At 32.8% G+C, this 24,941-nt stretch overlaps 1 protein-coding gene across 1 annotated transcript; it reads right to left on the reverse strand.

Moving 5' to 3' along the window:
• Positions 1-329: 329 nt before the first annotated feature.
• On the reverse strand, positions 330-24,480 carry LOC126887773 (DNA-directed RNA polymerase III subunit RPC5). The gene is made up of 6 exons (XM_050655579.1): positions 24,308-24,480; positions 21,762-22,122; positions 18,167-18,420; positions 14,406-14,610; positions 10,935-11,143; positions 330-7,024 (listed from the first exon to the last, which is right to left on the reverse strand). Exons 1-6 carry the CDS (start codon positions 24,356-24,358, stop codon positions 6,605-6,607), a joined length of 1,500 nt encoding a protein of 499 aa, XP_050511536.1. The 5' UTR covers positions 24,359-24,480; the 3' UTR covers positions 330-6,604.
• Positions 24,481-24,941: the final 461 nt, after the last annotated feature.

A 24,941-nucleotide genomic window follows, 5' to 3' on the forward strand; every position in this document is an offset into this window, starting at 1 on the left:
TATTATACAGAAGATGGATTACATCTTTGAGTCTTACTCTGTCAAATGCTTTCTTCAAGTCAGACACAGAAATGTTTATACTATTTTACTCTAGTGATTTCTCAGTAATTTGCCTTATGACGAATATTGCATCTGTATTATTACCTTCCAGTACGAAAACCCTGTTATTCGTATGCTAAATTTATCCTCCAATTCATAAGTTTAGTTGTAGTTAAGATAGTATTTAACAAGTTTATACCTCTATAGTTTTCTGGCTGTTTTTTATCTTATATAACTCATTTGAGAAATCATTTCGGTGCCTATTTTTTGAAAATAATAAAAGACTTGAAGACAATTTTTCACAATATTTATTTACAAGGTTATATATATTCAAGTATAAAATATATATATCAACAATATAATAATAAATAAATTAGTAGTGATATTTAAAACATTTGCATCATTATCCTATTTGGCAGTTACTGTTTTAGCAGTAAGTAAGTTCCACACAAATAAAAACCGTTAAAACTTTAGGAACAAATTAATACAAAAACCATATTTGATAACTATTTTACTACAAAGTGTCTTCCAACTATCATACTACCAATAGCAACATATGGCATAGAAACGTTGATGATGACAGAAAAGACAATAAACCTTATTAATACTTTTGAAAGAAAGATATCAAGGAGGATATTGGAACCCATTTGCGACAATGGAGGATAAGGTATACCACTATTACAAATCTTATAAGAATGAGAGAACACCTAGTAGAACGTTTAGCGGAACTATGGTGGGACGTCGGTCAGTAGGAAGACCAAGGAAGAGGTGGATAGAACGATGCTAAAGAGATATTGAGGGCGGATAACTGGAGGAGAGCTGTCAGGGACAGAGATACTTGGTGACAGACGCTGGGGGAAACCAGGTTCCGACTCGAGTTGTAATACCATAGGAGAGACAGAGAGCGAGCCATGATACTATAAATAACAAGATAATATATTGCGCATCTCGAAGAGCAGGGAGTCGTGACGTAACTGGAGACCCAAGTTCGTAATTGTTCGTAATGTCCCAATGATTTCCGATTAGTTTGAATTGCTCGCGGTTGTATAGTCCAGGCTGTATGGTCGCCCCCGTTAGGTAAATTATTCCGATTCGTTTTTTTTTTGCAAAAACTTACTAAAAAAGGTTTGTTGTTTGCTCTTAATAACTCAGTTAAAAATTATTACTATGAAAGTTAGAAAGTGACCAAATCAAAGTTTAAAGTCCACCCTACAAGACCCTGAAGAAATTTTTGTCATTATTTTATTACTAAGCTGTTATTTTTAATTATCAACAATGAGCGCTAACTGCATACAGGCGGCCGTCAATAGTGAGTGCGAAAGAGATGCACCATTCCGGCCATCTACTGGTGCATCTCACTTGCACTCACATTGACGGCCGCCTCACTTAGCGCTCATGGTTAACAATTAAAAATAACAGCTCACCAATAAAATAATGACAAAATTTCTTCAGCATCCTGTAGGGGGGCTTTCAATTTTGATTCAGTCACTATTGATTTTGATAATAATAATTTTTAACCGAGTTCTTAAGGAGGGGGTATGGTTTGAAATATTTAAATTTTTTTATTATTTTAAATAAAAGTGCATACTTTCAAAAATACTCTGAACATTTCAAAATAATCGGAGTAAAATTACCAGAGATACAGGGTGTTGAATATCTCTACCTTCGACTCGCTTTGCCGCGGCTTCGCGCCAGCACGCCGGAGCGTAGTGAGAAACGTTAAACAACTGTTCGCCTTCTCTTTTGTAGATTACTCCCCAATTTAAAAAACATATTCCAATGTTCATCACTTTACGATTTGGCAGACAAATAAGAAGATGAAGATGCAGTTGTCAAAACCTTAAACGCATTTTTCTCAAAACTGCTTTTTCAAATGCGGTGGACATTGTAACTGAAAAACTACTTAGCCGATCTACCTGATATTTTGCACAGATTTTTCTTAGACATTTCGTGAGGTAACAACGTCGAGATATTCTTCGTTTTGTGCTTATTTTTTGTTCAACAATATTAAATCTGTTGGTTTTCACAAAATTTTTATCAAAATTTCGTATTTTTGACTTTTGAGTGATACCAAAAATTCAAAAATCATTAAAAATAAAAAAACTCGACGTTGTTACCTCGTGAAACTCATAAGCTAATAAAATCTTTTTGAATTTTTTGTTTCGTATAATCCAGTGATGAGTTCTGATGTCTACCGCAAAATCCATTTTTTTTGAGCTGCCTGCCAAAATTTGTCGCCAATGGCTTATTTTTCAATATTTTGGATTGAATTTTTTCTTAAATATTCTTTGAATTGTACTTAATGTGCTTATTTAATTTAAAAATAAAATAATTCTACCATAGTTTCGAAAAAAATTCACAAAAATGTGCTTGATATGTTGATTTCAAACCATACCCCCTCCTTAAGCCTTGAAAATGGCCATTTTCGCGTTTTTCAAATTTTAAATCGAGTATAACTCAACAAGAGTCAATTTTAGAGAATTACAGGAGACCTTTTTGGCTCATAATGACCCAAAGAATCTAAAAAAATTATACGAAGGGAAAAAATTGATTTTTTGAACTTGTTTAAAAAATTGTTTAAACAATTTTTCGACAGCGGCACCTCCCGGCACTCTGTGTATTTGTTATAAGGAACTCTTTTTAAGCGAGTTTGTGCAACAAAATCGAATCGGAATATGTTACCTAACGGGGCGACGATACAGCCTCAACTATAAGCTAACAACTAGAATTCAAATTCCGGTCTCCAGTTACGTCATGCGATGCGCGAACTCTGACGTATTTGCGCTACGGGAAGACACTATTCTTTTTCTCATGATCATCTTTCAGTACGTCACAGTTTTTCGATTTCTTTCTAACGCATTAAATTGTATGTGACAGAAAAAAAGGCACGTCGGTGATTACATTTCGTCGGTGACATTTATAACATTTATTCTAGTTATTCTAGTTGTCGATAGATGGCGCCATAATAAAAATAATAGTTTTTTTAATTAGATAATAATATTACAAATATAATCTGTATAATTTATAAGACTATACAAATCAAAGAAAATACCATTTTATAAATGCAAGAAACATATTTGATTTGTTTTTATTCCAAACTGAAAATAAAATGTGACAACTGTCAGATTTAACTAAAATGTCATGTTAGAATAAATGTCATAAATGTGTATTATCACGGACTTACCCTTTTTCCTATCATTTGTTACGCACTGAAAAATGATCATGAAAAGGACAATAGTATCGTTCGCGGTAACGATCCTGAACTAGTCCAGGATTACTTCGCATGCGCACTTTAAAAAAGAGCGTTCGCGGTAATCGAGTTGTGAACTGCTAGTCCGAGATTTTGTCAGATTTGTCGTTCGCTGTAAATGAACTGCGAGTTCGGAACCAGTCCAACCGATCCTTGGGACCTGAAGAGAACTAGGAGTCCGAATATGCGCAGTAGGAATTTCAAAATACTTACAAACATTTCTATAATGTTTTGTGCTTTAAACATCGGATTTGTAGCGGTTTTCGTTCTGTTTTTATTTCATTTGTTTTTAATACTGTGGTTTTGACTCAAAAGTTTAGAAAATTGATTGTGATTGTCAATAAAATATTTTTTACGTACTTTGATGTATAATTTTTACAGTAATATGATCATAAACAGATAAAACATTTTTTAATATGAAGGTAGGTATGTACTAAATACTGTGTGTCTCTTTAAAGTGAAATATTTATTATATTTGTGATACAAAAATAACCAATGTAATTTAAAATGCACTACTTGAAAAAATGAATAAAATAACATATCTATGAAATATTTATTAGACGAGGATACCCTAATATACTGGTGAACAGGGATCTCGTGAAATGGGCGGGGCTTGTACTGCGCAGATAAAGAAAGCCTTCGATCAGAAAAAGATGAAATTTACCCGAATATTACCGCTTTGTTGGTACCGCAATGTTGTCAATATGTAAATGACCACAGTAATATTGGGTATTTTTAGTATAATATCTAAAGAAATGAGTTTTAAATAATTGACACTCTGCAGGACGTGTAGATTCATAATCAAGTAAGAAATTTTTAAAAGATTGTATAGAATAAAAGGAAAGCACTTTAATTTTAAAAGATCCTAATTGGAAAACTGTATTATTGATAAGTATTTAACGTTTCAAAATAAATAGTTAAATAACGCAATAATTATATGATTTTTACTATCATTTTAATATTTTAAATTCATTTTAATATAACAGTAAAAAATTCGGCAAAATTATTTTATTTCATTTAAAAGGTATGTATAACATTATCTATTGTAAAATATTACTGAAAATTCTGAAACAATAATAGCATTAATGAGTAACGTTGTTTGTGTTGAGTGAATGTATGTTTCATCCATATACACTACAGGGCGATCTTCTTCTCTGTACTTATTAACAGCTCTTAAATAGTGTATAGGTACGAAGCTTATTGATGTCATATCTTTCCATTAGAAGTCTTCGATTTGTTTTTGATTTTCTCCAACGGAAACCAGTGTCTCTTATAATTAATCTTTTAAAATTTCTTAAAAACCACCTTGTTCGCCTCAACCATCTCTGAATTTAGACAGAATATTTTTTAGCTGAGGTACTTCTCGTATCGATACTTAGTATCGATACGAGCGATACTGATGTATCGCTCGTATGCAAATATGAATAATACGCCTTAACACCTCTTTGTCAATGTCTTCAAAAGTTTGCTTCTTTTTTCTGTTACAATGTTTTCTTGTAGAGGAAAACGAGGAGCATTGTCCTGCAATTACATATATTCCATTAGTGCCAGCATAAAGAAGCTGCTATGGGTACCATATAAAATATGGTATAGGTATTTGTTTACTACTTTCTATAAGACATAACTTGTTCAATTTTAGTTTAACTGAGACTCTACAGATTATTGTACTTTTGGAAACACCTGTCGCGTCTACCACACGCTCTTTTATGCTATGATGAGGTATTGTGACACCTTCTTCAGCTTCCTTTTTCATGAAGGCTAACATATTAGCATTCATTTCTCGACTTTGACTATTAACAGGTCGTCCGGATAATTTAATTTTAAGCTCCATGCTACAATTAAGGCCATGAGAGCCAGAGTGGCCTAACTGATTTGAACATTACTTTATATAATCAAAGAAAATGATCAAAAGCTAGCAATGTCCGATTGTTTTAGTCGTTTTATGTTGACCAAGAATCATTACTGGTCAACATACAATGACTAAAACAATCGGACATTTTGATAGCTTTTGATCATTTTCTTTGATTGTGTAAAGTAATGTTAAAAGAATATACAAATGCAAAACGTAGAATAACAACAATAAAAAAAAACGAAAAAAAAATAAAATCAAATTTAAATACTGCGAGTAAAAGAAACAATGCAACACTGTAAAAATTCTGAGGAGATCGTTCTGTAACGTCTACTCACGAATGGTTTTGCTTCACCCCCATTTTCAAATTTGTTTCGGCGCAGTGACAACTTTATTTCACGGGATATCTGTTGTACTGTAATACTGATAAACAATACATAATATGGACGTTATTATTAAAATATGGAGGTATTAGAAATATTAAAAATACTCCATGTAATTAATAAAAATTATACAATACCAGTAACCAGTCACAAATTTTTTTCTTAGAAAAAATATTTGGAGAATGTTTTAATATGGTCTCGTAGCTTATTCCAGCCACTAACACTTTTAATAACAATAAAAGATTTCATTAAACCATGCCTATTCATGCTATAAACATATATCTGGTTGATCTGATCTAGTAAAATGTCCATGCAAATCTGAATTAAAATAACAAATTCATCAAAATAAGATGGATACATAAAAACTAGGTTATATAGTGTTATGGACTAGTTCTAAATTCGTTCGCGGTGTAAATCAATCTTGAACTAATTCTGAACCGCGCTTGCGTACAACCCGAGTACTAAGATAATTCGTAACTAGTCCTGGACATGTCCAAAATCGTTACCGCGAACGAAGCTACTATCTTGTTATTTGTAGTATCATGGAGAGAGCCTTCCATACTGCCTATATTACTTTCCTGTATATTCTAACCTAAAATATATGAGAAAAATGTATGTGTAACGATCTAAATGTGCTCAGAATCAAAAATACGCAAATATGGTTTTTAGTTTTTAAGTTAGAGTATGCAAAAATTCAGTTTAAAGTCTCCCCTGTAAAAGGAGATACGAGGTTTTCACATTAAGCCATCGATATGGTATTTGTGTAAAAGCATAAAGAAATGTTCAATGGCATTGAGATATTTTATTATGCATCCAAACAGTTTTAAAAAGAGCAGAATTTGAACAATTTTCAATGACATCCTTAAATGCTAGTATCAAAAACAGTTATAAAAAGATAACTAATTAGTTTTTCTTTCTTTCTAATGTGTCACCAACCCTCTCCATGCTGCTCTATTTGATCTTAATATTATAGTGGCTTTCGTTTCTATAGAATGCACAGCATATAGATTAATCCACCACGTGTGGTAATATTTCATCCCAATGATTCAAAATCTTTTAAATATCACGATTCGTACTTGTTCATCATGAATTCGACGTTGTTGCTTGATTACTACCACTTTTACCACCTTTATTTTTCTTCCCGACGCCCTTTCCTTTATCAGACTCATTGTCAGAACTAAAACTCAAACTATTCCTCACTTTCCCATCCTCACTGACACTCTTACTCTCACTTCTGCTCTTCCGCCTTTGGCTCATGTTGTCTTTCAAAAACTGGCTAAGTTGGTGGAAGCGGTGCTCCCACATCAGGTTCTGCTTCTGCACGATATCGCCGTGCTTGTTGATGAAATCTTGGTCCGTGGGCAGATGAAGCTCCCATTCTTTGTTGTGGCGCCGTAGTTTTGAAATGCCTGTGAAGATTTCTTTGATTTCTTCAGAGGGGATTTTGAGAATCGAAGAAACTTTTTTCCTTTCCACGTATTGGCTTTTTGTGAATTGATACAGCTAAAACGAGACAAAATTAAATGAATTAAATCACTTTTTTTTAATCAACAGTAAATATAAAAAAAATAGCAAAGACAGAAAGAGCCATGGAAAGACAAATGCTGAACATTAAACTATCAGACAGGAAAAGAAACGAATGGATCCGTAACAAAACAAAAGTGAAAGACGTCTCTACCCAAGTAGCAAAGCTTAAATCGAAGTTCGCCGGACAAACCCTATGACAGAAGGATGAAAGATGGACTAAGATGATTATACATTGGAGACCGTGGAACCACAAACGAAAAAGGGGAAGGCCACAGATGCGATGGTCAGATGACCTGAAGAAACACACTGGGTCAAAATGGATGCAAATTGCCCAAGATAGAGAGGCATGGAAGAAGGAAGAGGAGGCCTATATCCAAAGATGGATGTTTAGGGCTGATTAGATAGATAGATAGAAATATAAATTATATCTAGTTCATATAGAGGCCCCGTCATTTGGGAAGGGACTAATTTGCATATAATGGGGCATCTAAAAATGGTCTAAGTTTAATGCTAAGGCGTGGCTTAGACAGAAACTTCAAATTTTGACTTCTATACAAGTGCAATAATATGCAAATTAGTGCCTTCCCAAATAACGGGACCTCTACTATCGTATTTATTCCTTAAGCATTGAAGAGAAATATCACACAAATTGTACTATAAACTTTTGAATTCAACAACCTGAAGTGACATTGCAAAGTCAGGTTGTGATAAAAACGTATATACAGGGTGTTTGGTAAAGAATAGGCCATAGCTTAAGTTTAGATTCCTGAGGTTAAAATAGGTGGATTTAAGCTAACTTACCTTAGTACAAAAGTTGGTAATAACCGAAATACAGGATGTCAAAGTTAAACTTTTATTTTATTTATTTTTGAATATTTCCTGACAGGCATGGGACAACAACACGAAATTTGGTAAGTGGTGCTGGCACTGTACACCTTACTAAATTATGTTAAACAAACAACTGGCTACTACCAGAGGCGTACGACGGGGGAACGTGAATGGTTGACCCTTTCCAAATTCTACGCCACTGGCAGAATTTCTATTTTAGTGCAATTTTTTGTTTCTCTAATACTTTCTATGTAAATAACATACTCGTCATTAGTAACGATAAAGCCATTAGTTTCGAGATATTTGAAGCTAAAAACGGAGGAGCATAATACATTAATCAAAATAAGTTTGTCTTTTCATTTTTAACTTCAAATATCTCGAAAACTAATGACTTTATCCTTACGAATGAAGAGTATATTATTTGCATAGAATTTGTGAAGGGCCAACCATTTACTTTCCCCTGTCGTACGCCTCTGGTAGTAGCCAGAAAAGATTATTTAACATAATTTAGTATGGTGTACAGTGCCTAAACTTTCTGCCAAGTATGACACGAATATGTCAAATTATTTTACAGTATTATTTTTTTTAAATAATGTATTCTTTATTTAAAACTTTAAGAATTATGTGTGTCCGGTACTATAAAACTATTTGACATATCCTTATGATATTTGGCAGAAAGTGTAGGTACTGTACATGCTACTAAATTATGTTAAATAATCATTTCTAGTTAATACCAGAGGCGTACGACAGCGGAAAGTGAATGGTTGATCCTTCCCAAATTCTACGCCAACTTCTTTTTTGGCATAATTTTTAGATTCTCCAATACTTTCTATGCAAATAATATACTCTTCATTCGTAATGATAAAGTCATTAGTTTTCGAGATATTTGAAGTTAAAAATGAAAAGACACACTTATTTTGATTAATGTATTATTCTCCTCCGTTTTTAGCTTCAAATATCTCGAAAACTATTGGCTTTATCGTTACTAATGAAGAGTATGTTATTTACATAGAAAGTATTGGAGAAACAAAAAATTGCACTAAAATAGAAATTCTGCCAGTGGTGTAGAATTTGGAAAGGGTCAACCATTCACGTTCCCCCGTCGTACGCCTCTGGTAGTAGCCAGAAACGTTTGTTTAAAATAATTTAGTAAGGTGTCCAGTAACCACTAACCAAATTTCGTGTTGCTGTTCCATGCCTGTCAGGAAATATTCAAAAATAAATAAAATAAAAGTTTAACTTTGACATCCTGTATTTCGGTTATTATCAACTTTTGTACTCAGGTAAGTTAGCTTAAATCGACCTATTTTAACCTCAGGCATCTAAGGTTAAGCTATGGCCCATTCTTTACCAAACACCCTGTATATGGAACCTCTCGTGATACAAAATATTTATTATAGTTAATGTTTATTAACGTAAAGACTATGGCGACAAATGTTGAAATAGGTCATGATACTATTGTTGATGTTTATACCCACAGTTTGAGTAGGAGTAAATAAAGTATTACTTCAAAATATAATGCAAGGAAAAATAGAAGGAAAACGGAATCCAGGCCGTAGAAGAATGTCGTGGATGCGGAATTTGAGAGACTGGTTTGGCTGCACCACTAATGAACTTTTTAGGTCAGCTATAAACAAAGTCAGGGTAGCCTTGATGATTTCCAATCTCCGATAGGAGTGGCACAAGAAGAAGAAGAAATAAAGTATAATGCAGTTAAATTAGTCGTATTTATTATACCGGGTGTCCACTTATATTTTCCCCCATTTTAACTGCCTATAATTTCTAAACAGCTCAAGATAGAAATATGCGGTTTTCGCTGAAATGTTTTATTTTAGTAAAAGTTTTGTCTGAATGGATTCAATTTTTTATATTGCTTTCAAATACGAAAACAAAAATGGCGGATTTTTGAAAAAAACGTTGTTGACTTTTTTTTAATGGAACACCCAGTATATTTTTTTTGTAAATTGAAGGAAAGGTCACTTACCTATCCAGCGATATGAAGTTTTTCAAAATCGGTTGTCAAATCACTGAGTAATTAATTTTTAAAATGAGAGGTGCAACATGGATATCACATACCTAAATAATTTATTTAGGTATGTGATTTCCACATTGCATCTCTCATTTTAAAAATTAATTGCTCAGTCATTTGACAACCGATTTTAAAAATTTTTATATCGCTGGATAGGTAAATGACCGCTTTTTCAAGTTTTTAGGTAAATGGCCATTTTTTTTATATTGCTTTTAAATAAAAAATGGCGGATTTAAAAAAAAACGTTGTTTACTTTTTTTATTAAAACACCCAGTATGTTTTTTTGTAACTTGAAAAATGGTCATTTACCTATCCAGCAATATAAAATGTTTTAAAATCGGTTGTCAAATGACTGAGCAATTAATTTTTAAAATAAGAGATGCAATGTGGAAATCACATAACATAATATCAATTTGCTTAGTTATGTTATTTAGGTATGTGATATCCACGTTGCACCTCTCATTTTAAAAATCAAATACTCAGTGATTTGACAACCGATTTTGAAAAACTTTATATCGCTGGATAGGTGAATGACTTTTCTTTCAATTTACAAAAAAAAAATATACTGGGTGTTCCATTAAAAAAAAGTCAACAACGTTTTTTTCAAAAATCCGCCATTTTTGCTTTCGTATTTGAAAGCGATATAAAAAAATTCAATCCATTCAGACAAAACTTTTACTAAAATAAAACATTTCAGCGAAAACCGCATATTTCTATCTTGAACCGTTTAGAAGTTACAGGCAGTTAAAATGGGGGAAAATATAAGTGGACATCCGGTATATTTAATTAATAACGACCAAAGGCACCTGATCCCTGAACAACCTATTTCCCGTTACACTATACTTTTGAAGCCAGAATTGGTTAAGTCAAAATGTATATTAAAGAAATTGTGGTTATTTTCTTGAAATTGCACACTGAAATTTTATCAGTAACAAACAGATTGTGGTCCATATTTTTCTCTATGCTGATGCATAAGTCTCAGAATTATCAATATTTCATCAGGAAAATATCAATACAGTAAATACTTACAATATAATCTCTGGCCCTGCACATCAATTCTGCTGGGACTCCACTGGTGGCGGAAAACGTATTAGCAGGATACAGAACATCAGACTTAACTACCCAGTTGCCTCTGACTAAAACTGCTACGACCGGAAGAACTTTCAATAACGAATCTGTTGCCGTCTTTTCTCCTCCTGTTAAAAGCATCAAAAGCTGCTGGAATCTTATTATTTGCGCTAAAAAACAAATCATGGTGTACATAAATATTGGTAGCAATAAAAAGGACAGTAAAGAAACGAAAATACCAGGTTTTTTTTGTGAAAGGTATTATTTTAAAATACCCTAAATAAGGGTCACAATAATACAAAACGTTTTCGGATTCAGAAATCCATCATCAGCGTTTAAAAGCCCTAAATAAGTATAACCTAATTAATTGAGAGAAAAATTAAAAAAATTGACAGAGGTTTTTAAAACACAAGAGGCCATACTTACAAAAATTGCATGCCTGAGCCACCAAAATGTATTGGGTAAAAAGCCTTTAAATGTAAACGATTACGTTGTTTTACATATTTATATAAAATTCATATGATGTTTATATGCCACCAAAATTTATTGGGTAAAAACCCTCAGGCATGCAATTTTTGTAAGTATGGCCTCTTGTTTTTTAAAAACCTCTGTCAATTTTTTTAACTTTTCTCTCAATTAATTAGGTTATACTTATTTTAGGGCTTTTAAACACTGATGATGGATTTTTTAATCCGAAAACGTTTTGTATTATTGTGACCCTTATTTAGGGTATTTTAAAATATACCTTTTACAAAAAAAGAATGTGTGTGTACTTTGTACGCACGTAAGAAGTTATACTTCTATTATATGATTTAAACGAAATTAATATACTTTTTATTTATATTTTATTTAAATATTAAACTAATTTATACTTACTACTTCTCAAACATTTTTATTAAAACAGTGCCAAAAATTAAAATAATAAAAGAATAAATCACACACAAACACATTAAAAATGCCACAAATGATTTCTGAACATTAATTGTCGGAAAATTTTTGAAGTTATACTTCTTTACGCGCGATATGAGGGTGAATTTTTATATGTTAAAACCTACGATCCCGGCGCATGCGCATTATAACTGTTTGCATAACGGCGCATGCGCATTGTTCTGATTGGATGTTCAAATGACATGTCAAAAATTATCCAATATGGCAGCTGTAGCGCAGCTGTGGTTTGGACGGTTGACGGTTTGGTTATGTATGGTTGTTGCGTTTTAAAATTTATGGGAAGAGAAACAACAAAGCTTAGTTAATAGTTATACTGCCTTTTTAAATAGTTTTCATATTATATTTTTGAAGTTACACTTCAAAATGTTTTAATTGATGTATGTATCAGTCCAGAAAAGGTGTGGAAAGAATATATTAGTGTTTTTAAATACATTTTTAAGTGTTTTATTAGTGCTTTAAAATTTTTAAGGCACTGCAGTTAAAAGTGAATTGTCAAATTGTGAAACGTCAAAATATTTATATTTCATTTATTAACATTAACATTAATAATACAACTTGCGCAATTTGAAAAAGGTGGTTTAAAAGGTTTTTTATTATAATTTTGTGTCTTTGGATTTGTCTTCCTTGGGCGTAAAAAATAAAACATCTATTTTTATATTTCTCTTGTCACCGTGATGTATAATTATGTATATCTGAAAGGTAAGTAGCATGCGGCTTGATGGCCTTGTTGGTAGAGCATTGGACCAGAGATCAAAAAATCGCGAGATTGCGGGTTCAAATCCCGGACGATTCATATTTATTTCTTTTTTTTTTTTTTTTAATATTTGGCCTTGTTAAATTTTGGTTCATTTTTGGTCATTATTGTTAATTTTTTGTATTGTAACTGTTAAGTAGGTATATTTATTTCATTGAAATTATATTATAATAGAAGTATAACTTCTTACGTGCGTACAAAGTACACACACATTCTTTTTTTTAACTAAATACGTATTTTCTAAAAATAAAATTATATAATAAATATACTTACAATCATAAAATGTATAAAAAAAAAAATAAAAAAAATAAAAGTTTTTATTGGGATTCGAACCAGCTATCAGCGCGGTTGGTATATTGGGGTTCATTCGCCTTAAACGCTTCGCCACGGAGGCAATGTGTAATTATGTGCGAAGATCGACTAACTAAACGGATTAAGCTTTTGACATTTTTGAATAAAATTAAATTATTTTGATTTTGAATTGAAATGATTTAGAATTGAAAAAATACAACAAAACATACAGTAAGAAAACAATATATTAGGTGAACATTGATAGAAATTTTGATGGTAATCAAATTATGTAGGTAAATAAAAGTATTACATACTATGTATTTTGGTAGGTTCAAATAGGTAGCTACCTATGATACATTTACAATTATTACGTACCTGTTGCTTTTAAAAACTATTTAAATGTCACTACAATTATAAACTTTTTTGTTTCTGTCCTCACAACAATAAAACTAATATTATACATTTGTTTACCTTCATATTGAACAATTATTTATTATTGACAGATCATTTCAACACCCAATCAGAGCCCGCATAACGACTAATACCATACCGTCGGAGTGCGCATGCGCGCAGATCAATATAAATTCACCCTCAATCTCAATCGCGCCTAAAGAAGTATAACTTCAAAAACCTGGTATTTTTGTGATTTATGGTATACAGCCAGCTACAGGAAGTTTATTTTCCTTGTGGATTTAGTAAAGAAACAATGTAACTGAAGGAATGAAAGAGGTAAGCTGAGAATTTAATAGGAAGAGGTTTCAGTGACTGGGAAATTTGAAGAAATTTACTCAATGTCATACAAACAGAAAAAAATCAGAGTAAATTATAACTACTACATCTTGTTTTTAAACTAGGAGGAGTAATTCAAATTTACCGTTTCGTAACGCTTGTTTGTAATTGGTCCAATTCGCAGGCAAGTTTACTTCACTAAATTGCGACATATTAGTTTAATATGATATTGATGGATTACCGTCAAAGACCGCATGATTAACCAAAAAAGAAGCTGAATCTGGTGATTTTTCTAGTGACATTATTGGGTGTGAATTTGTCTTTTGAGTTTACTCCTCCGTTTAAAAACAGGTTATAGTAAAAAATAAAAACCTTATCTCTTAAAAGGTATATTTAGAATCCCTAAAAAGGGCTGTATCACAACAAAACGTTTTCGGAATCAACATTCCATCATCAGTGTTATCACAGGTTTACATGCTTTAAGCCACCAAAATATACGGGTAAAAAGCATATAAACCTGTGATAACACTGATGATGGAATATTGATTCCGAAAACGATTTTTTGTGATATAGCCCTTTTTAGGGAATATACCTTTTACAAGATAAGGTTTTTATTTTTGTGATTTATGGTATACAGCCAGTACAGGAATTTTTCCTTGTGATAAGGTTATAGTAATTTTGTAGAAACATGTAAAAATCTTCTCACATACCATCTTTTAATAATACCCTACATCTTTCTTGAATGGGCAAAGCTCTCAAGGCATTCAAAGAGAGCAGGTGAGAAGGCAGTACTGGTTCTAGAGGTGTTTGTTCCTGGTCTTCTGGAATCAGCAGCCTTATATAGTCTGAATCTCCTAAAGTAGTAGCTTGGCTAATGTCTTCTGTATTGTCTGACATCAATTTGAGTCTCTCCACCTAAAGAATATTCATATTTTAATAAAAAAAAGACCTGACCATCTCTAAAATAATTGAAATAGTTGTTTAAAAGACTCAAATCATGTAACAGGGTAACATAACAAAAAAATCTATGTTAAAAATGATATACAGTAAGCGCCACCCTACTAGATACATAGGAACATTGAGCTATTACAGTCCCGGATCCTGCACTTGTTGCAATGTTTATTTTTATATCTAGTGACGTTTAGAACGTTAGAAAATGTATAGAAACTGAATATTAACATAGAAAGTTGACAAATAAATAGATCAGCTCTATTAACGCTTAAGCTCCTAGCGTTACATATATGTAACACAGAAACCGCTAAAATCTTAAGCCTTAAATTCGGGAAGTGATTCTAATTTTAACTAGATGGTGATGCAAGACTTTCAAGGGACACTTGTTTACTAGTTTTCAGCAGTTGGTTCGAGGATTTGATATAACCTGTTTATTTAGTTGAGTGTTTTATGTGACGGTGTTTATTATTTATGGTAAAAATGGATCTCAAATTTTGAGTAAATATATTTTTACTATTCTTTTGTTATTATATTTTGTTTAAAGTGTTTTCAATTGGGAATCAATTAATGTCTTTTCTTATTGATAATATAAATTTTTAGAAATTTTATCCTGGTTTCGTAAAAAATGGCTTTAATTTTTGGTGTTACATACATGTAATGCTAGGAACATATGGTAGCAAAAATCGGAACTTTTAGAATTGTAACGTATTTTTTGTTTCAGAAAAGGGGTTTCTCTTCAAGAAGCGCTGGAGATGCTTGATGCCGTTGAAACTTTAGACGGTGATGCTATATACATACATATAGGTACTAAACCCCCAGAATTGAATGTGCTTACAGACGAGGAGTCTGGCGATGAGGAATATAATGATTTTAACAGGCTGTCCGAGAAAATTCTTAGAGCATCTGTTGAACTTGTTTTACGAAATAGTGAAAGAGATTCCGAAATATATGATGATATTACCGAGGCTCAGCTTTCCAGATCATCAACAAAAGCTAAACAACTAGTGAAAGAAAAGTTGAAGTTGATCTTATGGACCAAAATGTAGCTACATACCAAGTAGGAATTTCTTCTAAAAATGGTAGTGGTGTCTATTTACATTGATGCTGAAAATAACTATGGACATAATGTCTGTTTAACAGGCTGTCCGAGAAAATTCCTAGAGCATATGTTGAACTTGTTTTACGAAATAGTGAAAGAGATTCCGAAATATATGATGATATTACCGAGGCTCAGCTTTCCTAATCATCAACAAAAGCTAAAAAACTAGTGAAAGAAAAGTTGAAGTTGATCTTATGGACCAAAATGTAGCTACATACCAAGTAGGAATTTCTTCTAAAAATGGTAGTGGTGTCTATTTACATTGATGCTGAAAATAACTATGGACATAATGTCTGTTTAACAGGCTGTCCGAGAAAATTCCTAGAGCATATGTTGAACTTGTTTTACGAAATAGTGAAAGAGATTCCGAAATATATGATGATATTACCGAGGCTCAGCTTTCCAGATCATCAACAAAAGCTAAAAAACTAGTGAAAGAAAAGTTGAAGTTGATCTTATGGACCAGAATGTAGCTACATACCAAGTAGGAATTTGCTCTAAAAATGGTAGTGGTGTCTATTTACATTGATGCTGAACATAACTATGGACATAATGTCTGTCTAATGTCTGTTTACAGGCTGTCCGAGAAAATTCCTAGAGCATCTGTTGAACTTGTTTTACGAAATAGTGAAAGAGATTCCGAAATATATGATGATATTACCGAGGCTCAGCTTTCCAGATCATCAACAAAAGCTAAAAAACTAGTGAAAGAAAAGTTGAAGTTGATCTTATGGACCAGAATGTAGCTACATACCAAGTAGGAATTTGCTCTAAAAAATGGTAGTGGTGTCTATTTACATAATGGTCTATTTATATTGATGCTGGACATAACTGGACATACATAATAGATGCTATGATTTTTCGAAGGTATCTAGTAACATCATATCTTACGAAGTATGGTACCAAACCAAAAGATGCAGGCATGCCATCTTCGTTCAAAGTAGTCGTAGATATAAGATATGATAAGATTTATCATCTCCTGACCTATATTCCTGATAAGAAAAGGAGACGTTTTGCAGATGAATGCTGTAGTTCATATGTGCGTACCATGGGTTTCAAGTGCAATGTGGGAGTGTGCATCAAGTGCAACATAGAGTTTCATCTACAATAACTTAATTATGATTTTTCATTTATCTAGTTTTGAATTTGTTTGTTATTTTGAAATTTTTTATAATCGGAAATATTTTAAATATTTTTGCTCCTATATCTTCCTAGCGTTACATATATGTAACGACAATTTTCTAAAAAATCAAAAATAATTAAGAAAAAAAATGTATGTATTTTGTGTTAAAACCTTCTCCTGAATACATCAAAATAAACAAAAAATAAAATTTGCTAAATAAATTGCCACATCAACCAAGTAACAAACAGGGCGATGAAAGTACTGGGATTTATCCAACGCACATCTGCAGACCTGTCTTTGTTCACATTTAGAAAACTTTATTGTGGTCTCGTTAGGCCCATTCTAGAGTTTGGATCAGTTGTATGGTCCCCATCATACAACTGTTACATTGAACATATTGAAAAAGTCCAAAATAAATTTTTGAGGGTAGCAGCTTATAAGAGTGGATACAGGAGAGAGGAATATGACTATCAGTGGGTAAGAGATAGTCTAAATTTACCAACACTTGAGTCAAGGAGGACATTGTTAGATTTATGCTTCCTACACAAAGTTATTAATGCTTTCATAGATTGTCCTCAATTGATATCACTTTTTAGTCTTAAAGTTCCTAGTAGAAGCAACAGACAATCAGAAATCTTTTCAGTGCCATTTCACCACACTAATTTTGGTATAAATGAACCGACTACACGATTGGTTCGGAGTGCTAATAGCCTGCCAAGACAAATGGATATTTTTGACTCCAAAATTGGTTTGTTCAAAAAACAACTAAGGGGTATCTTACAATAAGTTTGTTGTAGTTCTGTATTGTTCTTACAATATGTTTGTTTGTATTATTCTGATGTGTTTATTATTTTAATAATTTATTATTGTTGAGGTGTAACTTGTAAAAGTCTTGTTGTGTGTAAAACTTGTAAATGGATGCCGTAAATAAATAAATAAATAAATAAATAAATAAATAAATAAATTCAAGATCTTAAGGGTTAAACAGCTGATCTAATTTTGACGCTTATAGTTGTCATTTTGTTTAAGTATTGTAATCTTCTTGGTGTTTGAATAAAGTTATTTTAAAGCAGAATAATAATACTATTAATTAATGTATTTTTTGTATGGAAAATCAATTATTTTGAATAGTTTCTTGACAGTAACATGACAGGGATGAAAGTCTCATCTGAGAACGGACCGGATTAGCCCATAAACATAGCAATTAGGTACCCACCCATGTATCTAGTAGGGTGGCGCTTACTGTATATCTAGGTATCCATATATTTTTCTAAAATAAACATTGATAGCAAACTTACACAACTAAAAGTGCTATCTGCTTCATGCCATTCACACTCCGTCCAAGGCTCTTCAGCTTTTTTAGACTGCAAAGCATGATAGCTGGTTTCATCCAACTTTTTCCACCTTTCATCACTGGATTTGAACTTTACTGTTACTTGTTGGGCAGAACTTGGACCAGGTTGTTCTTCATCAGACTCATTACCATCTGTTTCCTTCTTCCGCTTCAAGCCTTTTTCCATATAAGGGAAAACCGGCCTGAATTGAAATACTCCTAAAATATATAAATAATTTTTACCCTGCGTCAGTGTGCCCAGATAAATTAGCACGAGAGGTGTTCTGGGGTATGTCATACCCAAATTAACTAACTCAGGAATTTAGAAATTTTAAACTATTGATCATTTAAAATTATTAATCTTGGTTTTTTGCATATTTATGAGTCAAATAAGTTAAACATTGTACTGTAAAAGTCTTATATTTAAAAGTTAAACATCATTTATGCTACATATTGCAATTATGATAGTAAAAAAACACAGGTGAACAATAATACACTCAGATGAAACATCTTATTGAACACACAACTCTAAAGAATCTTATACCCTAATATTATACAAAGTAAAGAATAAAATTTTTGCCGAAATACATCGAAATATAAAAAAATTAGAACTCCTCCAAATAGGCAAAATTTGAACATGACATTATTGCTTGTTCCAAAAAAATTGGAGTATCACATCGCATACATATGTAAAATGTCTTCCTATTTCTATTTCTTGGACAATCAGAACATCTACTTCTTGTCCTGCATCACATAGGTCCCAATTGGTGTACCTCTGGTTGCTGATTATCACGTAATGGTCAATGCAAGCAAGGATTTTGTCTTCGTTGGTTTCAAAACTTAGAAATCAGCTGCATTCAAAAACATTCGTCTTTTCAGATTAAAGTTTTTTGTAGTTGTTATATATTTTGAACATTTATTCCAGCTGTATTCAAAAACGAAATAAAATAATGTCAAGCCCAACGACGGCTGCAGCTGTTTCTTGATACGCTGTAATTAGCAGATAGATCACTCATCCAATATGTCTACACCACCTTTGGTTGAATTTTAAAAGTGGTTAAATTTGATGAAATATCAACCAGTTTAATTAAATTTGTTTCATCAGAGATTTGTCTTCCTCTATCTTTTATAGTCAACACTTCTTTCAGGCAAGGTAAATTTCCTCAAAGTCTAAAACTATTTGTTGCTAAGCTAAGCAATTGTCAAGCCACTACATAAAAAAGGATGCTACTAAGATGGAGAACTATAGACCAATAAGCCTTCTTCCATCATTCTCAAAAATATTCGAAAAAGCAATATATTACAGACTACAAAACTTTTTTTACTACAAACAACTTATTTAGTAATCCGCAGCACGGTTTTCTTGCAGGGAGGTCAGTTGAGACAGCTACCTATGATTTTATATCAAAAATTTTAGAAAAACTAGAGTCAAAAATGAAAACACTAGGTGCTTTTTTAGACCTATCTAAGGCTTTTGATAGCCTAGATCATGCTCTCCTATTGCAAAAATTATATTGTTATGGAATACAGGGACCAGCATTGAAATGGATAAAATCATTTCTTACAGATAGATCACAAAAAGTATGCTTGGAGAAACAGGGATGTAAGGTTTACTCTGAACCGATAAACTTAAAATTAGGTATACCACAGGGGAGCGTTTTAGGGCCTTTTCTCTTTTTGGTCTATATAAATGACCTGCCAAATGCAGTGATTAGTGGTTCCTCAAACCTGGTAAACTTTGCTGATGACTCAAACATGCTATTTTGGGAAGAAACATTAGAAACACTCCTCACAGTGGCAGAACAAACTCTGGAGTAGGCTGAACAGTGGTTCTGTGGAAATAGGCTGGTGCTTAATACTGATAAGACAGTATTTGTTTATTTTAGAACCAGCCAATCACGAGAAGAGTTCCCAGATACAGTCAATCTTTTATCCCAAAACACAGAACCTTCTAGATCAGTTAAGTTTCTTGGTCTTCATATTGACCAGAACTTGAATTGGGGAGAACAAATAAAAAATGCGACAAAAAAACTAAATAGAGCCTGCTACTCATTAAGAGTTTTGAAAAACTATCTAGACCAGGGAATCTTACTATCGGTATATTATGCAAACTTTTATTCTCTTATGCGATATGGAATAGTCTTCTGGGGTGCTTCGGTGGATAGCTCAACTGTCTTCATAGTCCAAAAAAAGGCAGTCAGGGTGATCCTAGGACTAAAGGCGAGAGAATCCTGTAGAGGCCGATTCAAATCACTCAATATACTCACTTTCTCAGCTATCTATATATATGAATGTATTATGTTTCTCTTTAAAAATTTTACTTTATTTTATCACCTACAACCAAATCATGAATATAACACAAGAAGCCTTAATTTGAATATTCCACTTCACAGATTGTCCCTAACAGAGAGAAGTCCTTTGTATGCGTGCGTTAAATTTTACAATAGTCTACCATCTGACATTCAACGGGAAACAAGCTATAAAGCTTTAAAAAAAACGGTTTTTCAACACCTGGTTAACATTGAGCCGTATACTGTGGTGGAGTACCTGGCCTATCAGCCTTGATCAGCATATATGTAATTTGTATATTTTAGTGTATTGTTAATATATCTTTTTAATATGTGATTATTAGTAACATTTTTTAATATGTGATTGTTAGTAATGTGACGTTATTTGCTCAATTATGTTAAAAATTTATGCAAATAAAAATTTACTCTACTCTACTCTACTCTACTCTAAAAGCCGATGATTTCAAGCAATTTCGTATCACCAGATTTTTCAATTATAGTATCATCATGATGCAACGTAAAAAAGAGAATTACATTTTTTTATTTTTTCAAAACAGAAACCTATGACACAGTCATATCGTCTTTGAAGGCAAATTGTGAACTGCGAATTTCTCTTCCTCGTGTGATCAGAAGTGCTATTATAATTTGCCTTTTAAGAAAAATAAAAACCATATTATATCTCAAAAAACATCAAAATATCATGTACTTTACCTGCAGAAAACAAAACAACTAAAAGTTACAACAGTAGTGTACTAGGGTATGACATACCCCAACCGTCATTGACAAACTCCTAATTCAAATTGAAATTGTATCGACAGCTGGCAACAAGGTTATTGCGACAAAACATGTATAAACTACAGCTACTAGGCCCTAGAGGACGCTAATTTATCGATTTTCGATTTTACAGTAATAAAAGGACTACCTGGGGTATGGTATACCCCAGAACACTAACCGAGGGTTAATATAGAAACCAAGGATAAGTGTTTTACTCATAGACATATTATAGTACCTAGACTACATGCTGAAATCTAAAACTATTCCCCCTGCGATAGAGAAAAGTGTTTGTACACAGGGTATGCATCTCTTTCTAATTGGCAGGGTTTATCAAATCGGGAACAGAGGGAAAATTACAAGGTCTATAAATGACCCTGATTAGAAAGAGATGCATAACCCGTTTATAAGCACTTTTTTCTGTTGCACTGGGGGAACAATAATTTTAGATTGCATTGCACAGTGTATGTATTATGTGTCTGGTTTTGCTTGTCAACTTACCACTAAGAGAGGTAAGATGGACTTCTTTGCCGTTGTACACAGCTACTGCATACCTGTTGGCATCTTGGACAGTTTTGGATGATTGAAGGAAAACCTTGTCAACAACCTCATTCTCGAAAAATTTAGGATTCTTTTTTGTTTTGTCTGACTCCTTATCTACCTCGTGCGCTATTATTTCGGCTCTTCCTGTGTCGAAATTCGGAGAACGAGTATCAATGCCCAGTTCAAGTTTGACTTCTTGGTTTTTGGGTTTGAAAAAGCATGATTTGATTTTGTGTTGATTAGTAGTTATGCTGTGGTTTAGTGGATATTGAAAAAGATACAAGTTGTCCTCTAGTCTCTTGGAATGAATTATAGGTATCTGTAATAAAAAACTTGGAAATTTAGAAGAATTTTTGACTAAAGTACATTTTATATCATTCAGTTGCCCGAAATATAGGCAGTTTACAATTATCATTGCCCTGTTACCTGAATCTCAATACAGTAAAACATCGTTAACTGAAACCTTTTTAACTGAACCATCGTTTAACCGAAACGGTTGACAGTCTCATTAATTTCGTTCATAAAAAGTAAATTTTCATCACAAAATAGAAATAATTCGATGTTAATTTGTCAACATCGTCAACATTGATTGATCGAGTTGAATGAGGCAAAGCTCATGACATTCTGCAAATGAAACGATGGAGAGGTATAGCTGCAAAACATCGTTGTAACAGGAAAAACAAACGAAAACAGAAGATTTCTTAAAAAATACACTTTAAACACGTTCATTTTCCTTAATCTTATTGCTTTATTCTGTACTTACATATTGAAGAAAATATTACGAAATTACCTCATAGTATTTAATACCAACTTTGACCAATGTAATTTGATACAAGAAGAATACAAAAAATAATGTTATCTTTTACAGAACATCTTGTTATCCCGAAACAGTTTATCCCCCCAATTATTTCAGTTAACGCAGGTTTTACTGTATACCTAACACTGGAGATTGATTAGACTCATAGTAACTTATGGCTGTGAAACCTGAGTAATGACAAAAAAAGATGAAGCCCAACTCGGGACATTAGAGAGAAGGATACTGAGAAAAGTATATGGTCTGGGCAAGAGAATGGAGAATCCAGAAGAAACCACTTGGTAAACAAATTGAATGAAGGGTAAGATTGTGTGATATTGTAAGATTTGTGAAAAGTCAAAGAGTGTCATGGCTGGGACCTGGGACATGTCTATGTCCAGGGACAAGAAGATGCAAAAACAGCAAAGAAAATAGTATTACAATGGAAGTCGATAGCAAGGCGAAAAAAAGGAAGGCCTAGAAGGAGATGGATGGACGACATGGACCATAACCTGAAAACCATGAATATAAGACAATGGAGGAGAAGGGTACAAGAGAGATCTGAATTGAAGGACATAACCAGACAGGTAAAGACCCATGAATAGTTATGATACGATGCCAAAAGAAGATGAATAACACTGAAGCAACACTGTAGGACTATTAACCCTTTGACTGTGGGAACCACATATTTGCGTAATTTCAGTAGTGCAAGAGATGTGCGGGAAACACATATATGCAACACAGCTAACTGCTTCGCTGCAGTTAGCGATTATTTGCGTATAAACAAAATATAACGTAAACAAAATATAAAATATAATGTCATCAGATGTTTTCTGCATGAATGGGCGTGAACCGCCCCCTAAAAAGCCTCGAGCGGGAAGAGCAGGAGGGGTAAGGGTAACTGAGAAGGTGTTTAGTATTGCGAATGCGTTGGTACCGTAAAGTGAATTTGTCGCTAATTATTACGTTTTGTTTTAAATAAAAAATACTGGTAATAAGTATTACATTATGCCACTGCCACCAAAAAGGGGTAAATATTATTCAATGGCGGAATTGGAAGAAATTGTGACACAAAGTGATTCAGAAGATGAGTTTTATTTGAAAGTGATATATCTGATGTAATAGTTCTAGAATTGGCAATAAATAGTTGAAATAAAATAATAAAGTAAAACAAATGATAGAATTCCGACAATAATTAAGTCAACTGTAACCTAAAAGCCAAAAATGTTTGCTTCACTGCGGGAGACGTCTATTAGCAATGCAGCGACGGGATGCAAATCCTCTCAGCCGCTCCGCAGCGAAAAGGTTAAACAACAGTAACAGTACAACTTGGAGCAACAGCATTACCAGGATGATCCTAAGAGGGGGGTTACAACTACTGGAGGGTTTCTGGGCGGTATGGGATTTAAGTTTTAAGCTTACCGCCAATTTAAGCTCAAAGTACATCCCAATGGCTGGGGGGGGGGGGATTATAACCCCCAAAACCCCCCTGGCGATGCCACTGGAGACATCATTTTTAAATGTTATAAATCTGTTCACCAATAACTTAACAACACCTTAACACTATTAACAACTATTTTGCTAATAGTGTTTTTTTCAATATATTAACACTATTTTTATAAAAGAAAAATATGTAATTAACCCTGTACAAAAATATGACAGAATCAACATAACCAAAAAGTTCATAATATTAAAAAGATATAAACTTTACCTCTTTAATTATTTCATCATCTTCGGCATCAGCAGCTGTAGACGCTTCCATTTGTTATAATAATATTAAAGTTCTACCCAAATTAAAAATTATCAACAAATCCACAACATGTAAAGCCAAAATATAATTAATCTGTCAGTGTCAGATGTCAGTTCAGGGTTGCCAGACCGATTTATACAATTCCCCCAACCTGAACTACAAATTCCCCCAAAAATGACATTTTTTTAAAAAAATCCCCCAAAATTCATCTGCCATTTCTTCTTCTTTTTTCTGAGCTGACATCTGTCATTTCTTCTTCTTTTTGGGCTGTCATCTGTCATTTTTTCTTCTTTTTTGGCTGTCAAGTGTCATTTTACCAGCGTAGAATTTTAGTAGATTTTATACAATATATTGTAAATCTGCCATTTACATATCTCAAAATGATTTTGTGTCATCTTCTGATACAGGACCAATCCATCATACATAGAATAATTAATTATTAATGACCCACACCATTAAAGTTCTATTAAACAGATTACCTTTCTTTAAGTTCAGCATCCGATTCCCAAGCAAGTCGGTATTTTCGGGTATACTCCTTTTCTTTAGGCATATTTTTAGATTAACACGTCTACAAACACTAATTTAAATTAATTAT

The sequence above is a fragment of the Diabrotica virgifera genome, chromosome 7 (genome assembly GCF_917563875.1).
Source record: "Diabrotica virgifera virgifera chromosome 7, PGI_DIABVI_V3a".
Lineage (NCBI taxonomy): Eukaryota > Metazoa > Arthropoda > Insecta > Coleoptera > Chrysomelidae > Diabrotica > Diabrotica virgifera.

Bases quoted from the DNA above. Each gene is read 5' to 3' on its own strand.
- LOC126887773 (XM_050655579.1), bottom strand. From the start codon at position 24,358: ATGGAAGCGTCTACAGCTGCTGATGCCGAAGATGATGAAATAATTAAA. The intron at 22,123-24,307 runs GTAAAGTTTATA...TTTTTATTACAG, and splicing joins ATGATGAAATAATTAAAGAG to ATACCTATAATTCATTCCAA. The intron at 11,144-14,405 runs GTATGTGAGAAG...TTTGTTTTTTAG, and splicing joins TAGGGTATTATTAAAAGATG to CGCAAATAATAAGATTCCAG.